This window comes from Gracilinanus agilis, chromosome 3 (genome assembly GCF_016433145.1).
Source record: "Gracilinanus agilis isolate LMUSP501 chromosome 3, AgileGrace, whole genome shotgun sequence".
Lineage (NCBI taxonomy): Eukaryota > Metazoa > Chordata > Mammalia > Didelphimorphia > Didelphidae > Gracilinanus > Gracilinanus agilis.
The window spans coordinates 610,651,115-610,664,329 of record NC_058132.1 but is presented as its reverse complement, the minus strand read 5'-3'; the positions used below and the strand labels follow the sequence as shown (position 1 = coordinate 610,664,329).

Below are 13,215 nucleotides of genomic sequence, written 5' to 3'. Positions count from 1 at the left end.
ACCTCTGACTGCAGAAGGACTCCCAGTGCTGCATGATTAAACTTCAGATCTTTCTCCCCAGCCTGGATTTGGTAAAAAGTAGCAGAGTTCTTGTGGCGCTTGTTCAGTTACATTAAAAACCAATCTCTTGCAATTCATCTAGTTTGTCATTAGGCGTCATTGTAAAGCTATTTCTCCCCTACCCCAAAGCAAGGCAGCGTCTTCTCTAAATTCTTATTAAAACGGGGGTGGGGGGAGGAGCGGTAGGGAACAAGGATGAGAGGAAATAACCCGATCTCAAATAAATAAGCAGAAAGTTTTAATTTTTATTGGTGACAGTAAACACAACGGAGTGTATCCGTTGCATGTTATCAAGCGAATATTACCTTCCAACATATTTAACTAGTCGTTTACCGGCTTGGAGCTTTAAAAGACATTCTCAGCATAAAAGTGAATGCCCTCTGCAGTGTGAGATGCTGATTTTCAGGACCACGTTCGAACAGTTCCGTCAGCTCCCCCAGAAAAAAGGATCTCTCCATTGTGAGAGAACACAACGCTGTGCGCTTCACTCTCATGGCCCATCAGTTTGCGAATCTGACCTGATTTGAGATCTAGCAAATGGATAACCCCGTTGCCGCTTGCTTGAGCTAAAACTCGACCTGAAAGAGAAAGACAGACAGAGAGAGAGAGAAAGAGAGAGAGAGAGAGAGAGATCAAAGTTTCGAATGGACATAGTTTGCAAGTAAAGAAATGTTACCATTCTGTTTCTAGGGCGTTGCACCAAATTCTCTTTTTATATTGCCAGGTACCATGGCATCTGAAATGAGAACTCCTGAATCCAGAGTAGGATAAATCAATAATTAAACTATTGGACTTGAGTGATTAATAAACCTAAGGATTTTTACCTACCATCTTCATTCAGAGGATTTCTGGAATTCTTATATTCTCAACACATTTAAAACTATTTTATTAAAATAGCACTTTTGAACAAACACAGAGCAGAGCAACTTTAAAAATCACAATATGTGTTGTATGTAAAGAGAAGTTTTAGAGAGTTTAGGGTGACAAGTTTAACCAAAGAAGAAGTTATAATTTATCTGTTCTTTATCTAAAAATTGTCATTCTACTTTAATGTTGATTGATTGTAAACATTACATTTGAATCTTCATTTAAAAGCTATAAATAATTTTATGATTTAAAAATAATGGTAATATTCATGAGCCTGAGTTTTGTAAGAAAAATCAATAAATTCATTACAAAATCAATTAATCCTCTCATTTAAGCTTACAACTCACAACACTAGTTATGTAAGATAGCTAGCTACATATGGGTCATAGTATTCTCAAATTTTTTAGAGCATCTGCATTTAGGTGTGAGCATTTTCCTGCAAGGAATCCCAAATAACCAGTGAAACTTGAGTTAGTGTGGTCACCAAGAAGTTAATATTGCTTTTAAACCATGGGTTTTGAGATCAGAATGAATAGAACATTCTTATTTTATCTCAGATGTTGGAGGAGTAAGAAAGATAAAGAGGTTTCCTACTTGAGTCTCATGTTCACTTGGGAATCATCACCATCACAAGACATAGATTCCAATGATACGTACTTGTCCAAATTTGAAAAGAAAATGGCTTTGGTTGATATAATGGGAAAAATGCAATTTGTTCTTTTTGTAAAAAAATTTCAATGCAAAATCACTTAATAATACTTAAACACATTTAATCACAGGCTTTGCCTCAAATGATCATAGATATGTGTAAAGGAGGGACCATTGTGGAAGTATAGTTAACCATGATAAATATGACCTATTTACAAACCTTTATAAGTAGTGGGCTTCTTCATCTAGAACAAAGCCTGACACAGCAAAGATTCTTAGGATGGATTAGGGTGTCCAAAACAGCAGATGTGAATATTTATTATAAACTCTCCTCCAGTAAGTCTTTGCTGACAGAAGCATTACATATGGATTTCACTTTCAGCCAGGCTGTATAGGCAATTGCTGTTGTGACTTTTCTAAAAGCCAAACAAGTAACTTATTTCTTGGATTCTTTACACAACAACAGCTGGGGAAGGGGTAAGTGTTATTTCCAGCCTTTTAAATAAAGGAAAACAAATCAAGAACTCATAAAGAGGAGAAAAGGTTTAGCTCAAATCCAATATCTTTATGAAGCAAAATTCATCAAATGAGTATCTGAAATATTTTACTGGCTTAATTTAACAGACTTCTTGGGAACTTTCTAAAAGTTTGTTCAACAAAATAGAGAAGACAAAAGAATTAAGAATTAAACTTAATGAATAATCTGAAACTACCCATAGTTTTCCTAAACATCTGTGCTGATAAATATTTTAGGTATTGTTTGTATGTTGATAGGTTTATTTTAACTTTTGCTCACCTTTATATATATAATGGAGGGAATCTCCGTTCCATGTTATTAACTGGTTTAAATAAAAGCATCATAAATATATCTTTATACCCCTCTTTGCATAGTTTACATCGAAGCAATAGATGCCACATAATGGTTCGAGATCAAAATTGTTTTAATTTGGAGCTGAGGCTGGTGAAAGTGATGTGGGCAAAGAGATTTTTGGGAAATCATTTAGTAGGTTTTTAAAAATTAAAACACATATTTAGTTGGTATGTATAGATATAAATACTGAAAAATTGATGGGAAAAGAAAACTAGATGACATTTCTCCTAATAAAATAATCAAATACCCAAGAGTTGATATAATTTCCAGGAAAGAAACATATTTATAACTATAAAATTGCAGATGTTTCTAAATATATGTATTTGGTGTTTCCACATTCACATACATGCAACTCTTAGGGACTTTGGATAAGTTGCTTAACTACCATCTCATCATTTCTAAGGTCCTTTTCATCTCTCAGTGATAGAATTAGTAGGAAAAGAATGGTTTTTGGACAATGTAAAATTTCTATGTCAACTCTATATTGCTTTTGTTTTCACTTTTCTTTAATAGAAAATGCTAATGTAAAAGGAGAGAAAAGGAAGACAACAAAATGGAAATTTTAAATGTGGTCTTATTAGCATTTATGTAAAACTTGAACTAATAAGAATGCTTATTGTAATGTAAATGTATCTTTTTATAAGATAGGAAATCCTATTTTAGGCAGAGGGAAGAGGAAATAAATTATTTCATTGCTGGTTAAAACATCTTTATTAAAGTACTAAACAAAACAAAGTATTAAATGAAAGAAGTGTCCTACAAAACACAATTACCATTGAAATATGCTCTTAGAAATTTTATTTGCACAGCAACTGGAATACCAGAGGAATCACAATGTTAAGAAGGTGAACACCACAAGAAAACCACAAAAATCAAAGGCATGTGATGAAAAAAATAACTTACATAAGTTTCAAAAGTATAAACATACGTATATAGTACTATAAAATTAAATGAGAAACTAGTTAAATAGATTTAAAAGATATTGTTTTGACATATTGGGCTCCTTTCTTAATTCTTAATTTCAGTCAATGAATTTTTAATAATTCCTACTGTTTACAAAGTATTGCTAAGCATTTTAGTCAGTAAATAGATTTAACATTTTTTCTAGAATGGTTGGGGGTATAAATGGTCCAGGGTCAGTAATTATATCACTTTTCAGGGGCATAATGGAAAGAATATTGGACTTAGAATCAGAAGATTTGCTATATGCTAGATATCTGATCTTGGACAAATCACTTCTACTCTTTAGCTCTTAATTTCCTCACTTGTAATATGAAGAAAATTATACTAGATGAGATTAGGTAAGGTCTTTTCCAGAGAGGCTATAATTAACTAGTGATGTCTGCCAGTGGGCAAGCACTATAAACTCAGTTGTTGGGGCAAGCAGCCTGGATATCACCCTCATTTGCAAGGGGAAGAAGGGGGGAGGGAGGGTGAACATAACTCTAAACTTTTGTGTAAGTGGGTTGGGAGGTGAACAAAGAGGACTCATTCACCATTCTTCTCACTTGAAAAATGTCATTTCAAAAATGGAAAGTACCTCTAGGAGTCATCTAGCCCAACTTTTACAGAGGTGGAAAATAAAATTACATAGAGAGTGACTTGGCCAAGGTCATAGAGGAATTCAACTTTTATTGAAACTGAAGTTGAGTTGAAGTAAAATGTAGCTCTTATCTTCTAGACTCAGAGAATGTTGGAGCTGGAAGGACTCTAGAAGCCTCTTTGCCCTATTTCTTCTTTTGAAGAAGGAAAGGTTGAGACTTAGTATTAGGCAGGGACTAACTAGAATCCATGTCCCTTAACTTAAATTTGTGGCTCTTTCAGTCAGAATGTTGCAATTTGGTCTTTCTCAGGGGCATTCTTCTTTCAATAGCATTGGCTCCTGCTTTTGGAACTTGGGGCAGATAGAAGAACAGGTAAGAAAATACAGGTGTTTTCTGTCTTTCTAGGCATACACTGCCCCTAAGATACCTCCAAAGAAAGTTTGAGGCAATAGTCAAAACTCTGATTAAAATGTCCTGGGAAAAGAGGAGGCAGAGACAGCTCTAGAAAGGTACTTTCCTTAGGATGGGTTCAGGGGCTGTATCTTTCCCCTAGTATTATGAGTATGTTTATATGTTTGTATTATATAGTGAGGTAGCACAGTGGATAAACTGTTGGTACTTGGAATCACAAAGACTTGAATTCAAATTCTTCCTCAGACTCTTACTAGCTGTGTGACACTGAGCAATGCATTTAAGCTCCCCACAGCTCAGTTTCCTTATCTGTAAAAGATAATGAATCTTTCCTTTCAGGTTTGTTGTAATGAGACAACATATATGAAACATGTAAACCTTGAAATCCTATATAAAATATATATTTTATTTTTACCATGTGCTATGGATTTATTATTTGAATATGAGAGTATTATTTTATTATAAGATTATTTAAATATACATTATTAGAGTATGATAATAAACTCAGTTTTTCTTTAGCTCTATGATCATTTTAAAATCCATATACAATTTTTTTCTGCAAAAACCTTTAAAATTTCTTTTTCCTCTCCTCATTCAATCAACACTATTCTGTGATGATCAGTGGGAATTAAACTAGACATATATATGATGTTGTTCATTTCTCTTTCCTTGCCATATTGCTAACTTTTTGGGGCTAAGAATAGAAATAAACTTTGGCCTAAGCTGCAATTCTGACTAATAACATGTGTATGTATTGTCATAAGATGAATCAAATTCTAGAATCTTAAAAAACTGAATATAGTGCAAGGAGACCCTCAAATTTTTCTCCCAGAATAATTCCATAAGTAATTAATTTCTGAAAATGAGGACACTTCTTTACTTTGTGCTTTTTCACTACTTCTGAAAACAAGTTAAGGAAATCATTACCAAAACATTCTAAGTTTGGTTTGCAGAAAACACCTTGAAGAGTGGAGAGGTTTTAGTCATTTTTTTAATAAGCATTGATATGAGGTACATACTATGATTTAACAATGAAATGATTTAAAAAATCCTCAAGAAATTTGAATTTAAAGTTCTGAGTTAGATAACATTGTGATTTATTCATTTTGGGACTTATTTAATATTATTTTAAGTTAGGCAATTTATGAGTTAAAAAGTAACAAAAATATCTAATGAAATGTCTAGGAAGCTGATTAGTCAATATTTAAGGCTATTTCCTCATCTTGTTTTTCCTACATGCATTATTAATATATTGCCATAGATACATATGAACACATAAACCTATTTTCCTAAGGAGGTTTTCCTAATGAAGGAAACATTTTTAAATAAAACAAATGCCTATTAATTAAGGAATCAAATACTTAAGGCTTTTTATCTGCAGAATCCTTAAATTGGCTATCCCTAATAGAATTGTCCTGAACCTAATGGTCCATAAACCATGTGCTCTCAATTCAGGGATCATTAACAATAGAAGTCTTTGATAAAATATATATTGTTGAATAGCTTCTGACTACTAATAATACATTTTCAATTGAGCATGTTCTAAACTTTTTTTTGTTAAACTAACATTGCTCAGGAAATCATTGAATGTATAAATGTAAAAGGATAAAATTTTGGGGGGACTATCTAAAATTAATTTTCATGTGTATCACCTAATATACAAGTGAAAAATGATGCAAAATAATTTGAAGAAAGCACATTATAGAATCATTAATAGTTTTCTTAACTTGCAAAATTTATTTTGGGGCCATGTTTCAGAGAATCAGATTTGTGACTTGGAATAGTGGCCATAGAATCCAACCCATCCATGAAAGATATTTCCACTATAATATATCTATTAAGTGGTCATCTACCCTCTGTTTAAAGATGCTGAAGGACTTGTAATCCACCATCTCTCAATGCAGGCCATTTCAATTTTTGGACTTGTGGTTATGAGGTTGTTCCTGGAATTAAGCCTAGATTTTCCTCTTTGCATCCATTTATCATTCATTTTTCATGCTTCTGTTTTCTGGGGTCAAATGAGATAACAACAAATGGCCACAAGGCTAGGATTTATGTAGTCCTTTTAAGTTTGCAAAACAATTTGCAAGGGAATCTCATTTGATTCTCATGACAATCATAGGAAGAAATAATAATAATAATAAAAATAATTACTATTATCTGCATTTTGCAGGTGAGGAAATTGAAGCATAAAATAATTAAGTGACTTCCTCAGGGTGACTTAATAGGTGTCTGAGTTAGGATTTGATTTCAGACCTTCATGAATCAAAGAAAAATACCATGAACGACCTAGCTGTCAAATCTCTCCTTTAAGTGATAATCTTATCCCTTGAGTCTTTTCTGAGCTAATTCCTAGCTCCTTCTACAAGTCCTCATAAAATATGGACTTACTGTTTTTTATTCATTCAGGATCTCAAGGTCCTTCAAGTTACCCTCTTCTGGTCATTCTCCAACTAACAATATTTTTCTTAAACTGTTTTCAACTGGAAGGGAACACAATTCTTCAGATGAGGGTTGATAAACAAAGAGTCCAGTGGTCATGTTATCTCCCTTTTCCTAGCATTGAGACTTCAGTTAATGTATGTCAATATTATCTTTCCTTTTTCTCTTGGATGCCACATTGTACCACTTATTTATGTTGAACTTGGTCTTTTTCAGAACAACTGCTCTCTATCCATGTTTCCTTCATCTTACATTTATGAATTTCATTTTTTTTTAAAAATGCAAGACTTTACATTGATTTCTACTGAATATATGCCTATTGTATAAGATTCAGCCTAGTGATCTAGCCTGTCAAGAACCTTTTGAGAGCTATTCCTCTTAATTTTCTTCCCTCTGAAAATCTGATAGCATATTATCTATATCTTTATTATAGTCACTGAGCAGTTATTTCTTATAAATTTCTTGTTTACAACTATAAGTGAAGAGTTATATCAGAGATAGGAGACACATATGATGGATATGTGATTAGTTGTTTTCAATATGAGAAAGTAGTCTTGGAAGCGTTTATGAGGCTGTAGGGACCTTATTGACTTTAGGCATTCTAATTAGTGAAGGTCAGAAGACAACAACAATAATTTTTTACTATTTATGCTGTACAGTGAAGTCATTCAAAATCTACAAGGAAGTTATCCATGCTTTATTGGGATTTAGATGAATAGGAAGGAAATATTGGTACCTTCTCTTTCTTTAATTACATAGGAAAGCTAATTATGAGCAATTCATCTAGCAGCACTGTGATTTTAGGTTAAAGTTATATCCCAAAGGATCAGCAGTTCCAGACATCAGATTCTAATGGAGAGTTGATACTATTTTTATGACTTTTGTTTTTGCTACATAGTTTTGGTAACTATTATGGAGACTTGACCATCAACTTGTGCCTAGAAGTTTTATTCCTTTTAAAACTTTGTTATTGTATTTATCATTTGCTTCTCTTGTAGAAAAATGTGTCATTAATAGGGTTTCTTTTAATGAAGTACTTGTCTTACAGCATTAGCTGATTGGGTTTTGTGTTAAATACTTAAGAGTTTAGGGCAGTGATGTGAACCTTTTAGAGTCAGAGTACCCAAACTGCACCCACACACCAGGCAAAAGGGTGGGTGATATGAAAAAATTTCCTCAGGTGTGGTGGGGAGGAGGAAAGGAACAGACCCATCTAGTATGCATGGCATAGGTTTGCCAACAAAGGTCAAGGAATCTGCATTCCTTCACCAAACAAGACCGGCCAATACTTACTCTATTATTCAAGCAATCAATGCTATCTGGTGATGTCTATCTAAGTTGCAGGTGCAGGATCTCTGGAGAATATGAGTATCCCTTGGAATATATGATTTGGTTTGCTAATTCAATTCTATTTTAGTAGTGACACATCCCACAATTAACAAATAAGATTTTAGAAACTGATATAAAGGAATTCAACCAATATTGTTATGTGGAATATTACAATTTCTGAAGAGCTCTTATTCTATAACATGATGCAAAGAATTCAAAATTGCTGTCACTCAGAGAGCAGTAAAAAAGTATATGGTATGTATGAGTAAACTGAAATATGTCACAAATAAAGAGATCTTAAGAACCTCAGTAAAAAAATTCATCAAAAATGATAAAAAAGCAGATGTTCATATACTATGATGAAATGGGCTTTCTACTAGGAATACAGCATGGTTCATTATTAGAAAAACTATCAGAATAATTGACTGTATCAATAAGAAAACAGATAGAAATCATATGATTATCTCAATTAACGCAGAGAACACTTTCAACATAAAATACATTCCTATTAAAACCACCATAGAAAAGGGGAAAAGACCTACTTGTACAAAAATATTTATAGCTGCACTTTTTGTGGTTGCAAAGAATTGGAAATTGAAGGTGTTTTCCTTTGATTGAGGAATAACTGAACAAATTGTGGTATATAATAGTGAAGGAATTGTGCTGTAAGGAATGATGAACAAGATGATTACAAAAAAAGATGGAAAGATCTTCATGGACAGATGCAGAATAAGATAAGCAAAACTAGGAAAACATTGTACATAGTAAAAGCAGTGCTGTGGAATGATCAACTGTGATAGACTTAGCTACTCTTCAGTAATACAAAGATTTAGGAAAATTCTGAATGATTTAGGACAGTGATGGGCAACCTTTTGAGCTTGGTGTGTCAAAATTCGCCAAAAATCCAAGCATAACTTGAGTGGTGTGTCATTTCAAGAGAAAACCCACAATTTCATGATTTTTATAGTTTAAATAACATACTTCTTTGTATGCGGCTGCATATGGTTGTATGTCATTGAAATGACTATGCATGTCAGTGCTGACACCTGAGTCATAGGTTTGCCATCAGGGATTTAAGACAAAGGATACTATCTGCCTCCGGGGAACAAATTGTTGGATTAAGAATACAGATGAAAGCATATGATTCTTCAATTGTTTATTTGGGTTTATGTTTTGGGGTTTGGTTTTATAAGATTACTCACAGAAATAAACAATATGGAAGAAAATAAAATTAATAAAATTAAAATTTTAAAAACCTATTAAAGAACATTGGAATAAATGGAACATTCCTTAAAATAATAAATAGCATCTATCTAAGAACTTCTACAAACATTTTTTATAATGGAGATGTTAGAAATCATCCCAATAAAATTAGAAAAGCAAAGGTACCCATTACCACAATTATTATTCAATATTATAATAGAAATGCTAAGCATAACAATAAGAGAGGAAGAGGAAATTGAAGGAATTAGAATAGGCAATGAGGAAATACAGCTATCACTCTTTGCAGATGATATGATGGCATACTTAGCGAATCCTAGAAAATCAACCAAAAAAACCTAATCAAAACAATGAACAACTTTAGCAAAGTTGCAGGATATAAAATAAATCTGCACAAATTATCAGCATTTCTTTATACTAACAATAAAGTCCACCAAGACCTGGGAGTCTACTTGCCAAGATAAATCCAGGAACTATATGAACACAACTACAAAACACTTCACTCAAATGGAGTCAGATATAAACAGTTTGGAAAAATATTAATTGCTCATGGCTAGGCTGAGCCAATATAATAAAAATGACAATTGTATCTAAATTAACTTACCTATTCAGTGCCATATCAATAAAACTACCCAAAATAATTTCATAGAGCTAGAAAAAATAATAGCAAAATTCAACTGGAAGAACAAAAGGCCAACAATTTCAAGGGAATTAATTAAAAAAAATAACGAAAATGGCTTAGTTGTACCTTTTCTTTTCTTTTTTTCACCCTTAACTTCTTTGTATTGGCTCCTAGGTGGAAGAGTGGTAAGGGTGGCCAATGGGGGTCAAGTGACTTGCCCAGGGTCACACAGCTGGGAAGTGTCTGAGGTCAGCTTTGAACCTAGGACCTCCTGTCTCTAGGCCTGACTCTCAATCCATTGAGCTACCCAGCTGCCCCCAGCTGTACCTTTTCTAAAACTGTAATATATAAATTGACAACCATCTAAACAATCTGTTACTGGCTGAGAAATAGAGTAGTGGACCAATGGAATAGAGTAGACAGTGAACATGCAATAGTAAATTGCCATAGTAATCTAATGTTTGACAAACTTGAAGATCCAATCTTTTGGAAGAAGAACTCACTATTTGACGAAAAACTTCTGAGAAAATTAGAAAACAATACAGCAAAAATGAGGCATACACCAACATTCCATGTAATATACCAAGATAAAGTGAAAATGGACACATGATTTAAAAATAAAGGGTGATACCATGAACAAATGAGGAGAGAGCACAATTGTATACATATTAGACCTATACATAAAGGTAGAATTTGGGAAGAAACAAAACATAGAGAACATTATATGTAAAATTGATAACTTTGACTACATTAAACTAAAAGGGGTTTGTACAAACAAGACCAATTAAACCATGATTAGAAGGGAAACCACAAGCTGAGAAAAAATATTTGTAGTAAATGTCTCTGAAAAAGGTCTTATTTCTCAAATATATAGATAATTGAGTCAAATTTATATGAATGCAAATCCTTCCCCAATTGACAAATCATCAAAGGGTATGATGAATAGATAGTTCTCAGATGAAGATATTAAAACCTTAGTAATATAAAAATGCTCCTAATTACTATTAATTAGATAAATGCAAATTAAAACAACTTTGAAGTATCATCTCACACTATCAGATTGTATAATATGACAAAAAAGGAAAATGATAAATGTTGGAGGGGATGTAAGAAAATAGGTATACTAATACACTGTTGGTGGAGCTATGACCTGATACGACCATTCTGAAGAGCAATTTGGAAACATGCTCAAAGGGCATAAAGTTGTGTATACCTTTTGATCCCATAATAACACTACTAGGTTTTTATCCCAAAGAGATTAAAGATGGAGGAAAAGTACCCACTTGAATAAAGATATTTGTAGCAGCTCTTTTTCTTATGGCAAAGAATTGTAAATTGAAGAGATGTCCATCATTTATGTAATGGCTGAACAAGTTATGGTATATGATTCCAATGCAATACTATTATGCCATAAGAAATGAGAAACAGGATGATTTAAGTAAAAAACAACCTGGAAAGACATGAACTAATGCAAACTGAAGTGAATAAAATCAGGAGAATATTATAAACAGTAATAGCACTAATGTACAATGATCAACTCTGAATTTGGCTATACTATTCCTGGAAGTTGTCTGTTGTGGAGTAAATGTAGGAGGTGATCTGTGGATTCTTTCAATTTCTACTTTTCTCTCTTGTCTGAGAATGTCAGGACAGTTTTCTTCTATAATTTCTTGCAGGATGATTTCCAGGCTTTTTCTTTTGTCATGATGTTCTGGTAGACCAATAATTCTTAAATTGTCTCTTTGAGATCTGTTTTCCAAATTGGTGGTTATGTCAATGAGGTGTTTCATATTTTTCTCAAAATTTTCATTTTTTTGATTTTGTTTTATATATTCTTGCTGTCTTGTGAAGTCATTTGCTTCTAGTTGTTGAATTCTAATTTTTAAAACTGAATTTCATCCCTTGCTTTTTGGTCATCCTTCTCTTAGTGGTCTGATTTTTTTTTGTAAATCATCTTTCACCTTCTTTGCTTCATTTTTCAGCTGGCCAATTTGGACTTTTTAAAATTTCATTGTTTTAGATACATTTTTACACTATTTTCTTGTTTTAGATCATGTATTTCCTTTTCTCAATTGTCTTCAATCTCTGTTGATTGTTTTCTGAGTTTCTGAGTTATTTGAATTTTGCGTTCTTGAGTTAATTGACTTTTGAGTTCTTCCAAGTCTGTGTCCATTTCACTGAAGTTTCTATGTTTTTTTCTTGGTGTTCCTTTATCTTCTTCTGATCCATTTGCTTTTAGTTCAGTTTCTGGATAGAAACTGTCAATTGTGTTTTTTTTTCTTTTTCTGTTGTTTACTCATATTTTTTCCTTCTTTATCCCCTGTAATTGGCTGTAATCTTGGTCCTCTGATCATTTTTTTTAATCTGTGGGTTTGGACTATTCAATACTGGGAGGGCTTCTTCTCTGTTTTATATTAGTGGGACCTGAGGCCAGATTTTCCCCAGCTGGTGGTAAAAGCTAAAGAAATGAATTTGGCTATTTTCATTGTAGTCTGTGGGGGAGAGGTGTTGGAGCTTCCCTGCCCTCTGAAGACTTCTTGTCTGCTGTATTGATAGGATTAAACCTGGTGGGGTTGATTTGCATAGCTCAAAGTGCCCTGAGGTCAAAACCTCAAGAGAGGGGGCATGAGGAGGGCAGCACAAGATGGAGCTTATGTTCACTCTCTCTGGGTTTCTCCCCCAGCAATCTTCCTGCTGTCTGTGATCAGAGCCTTGAGTTTCACACAGCTGTGCCTGCAAGGTACTCCCTTGGACTAGCACCCCAGCCTACCAGAGATTCCAGCATCCACTGGAGACTCAGCACATTAGGTGAAGGAGGGGATCTGGGATCTTCTTTCTTTCTTTCCCCTCCCACTGGACTGTTCCAAGAATTTAGGCTTTTTTTCTCTCCCCCCACATCCCATCCCCCATACATTTTAAGTTGGGATCAACTGGAGGATCTCCCAGCTCTGTTCTTTTGTCAGATTTGGTTTTCTATTCCCTTGGAGCCCTTGATTGGTGGTGAAGGGCTTTATGTAGGTCTGAAGCCTTGGTGCTTCTATGCCACCATCTTCCCAGAATTCTCTTCCAAACCTCAACTCTGAATAACGATTAACTCTTACGGCAATACAAGATTTCAAGACAACTCCAAGAGCCTTGTAAAAAAAAGAAAAACACCCTAACTACCACTGTATCTATCACTGTAAGAAGGAACTGCTGGA

The 13,215-nt window shown here is 33.7% G+C and overlaps 1 protein-coding gene across 1 annotated transcript in view; it reads right to left on the bottom strand.

Annotated features, from left to right (window-relative positions):
- Positions 1–462: 462 nt before the first annotated feature.
- Positions 463–13,215, bottom strand: part of SPAG16 (sperm associated antigen 16) — a 1,250,545-nt gene continuing 1,237,792 nt past the window's right edge. Inside the window, exon 16 of the mRNA XM_044667518.1 lies at positions 463–638. Within this exon, the coding sequence (XP_044523453.1) occupies positions 463–638 (176 nt within the window). The remainder of the gene's footprint in view (positions 639–13,215) is intronic.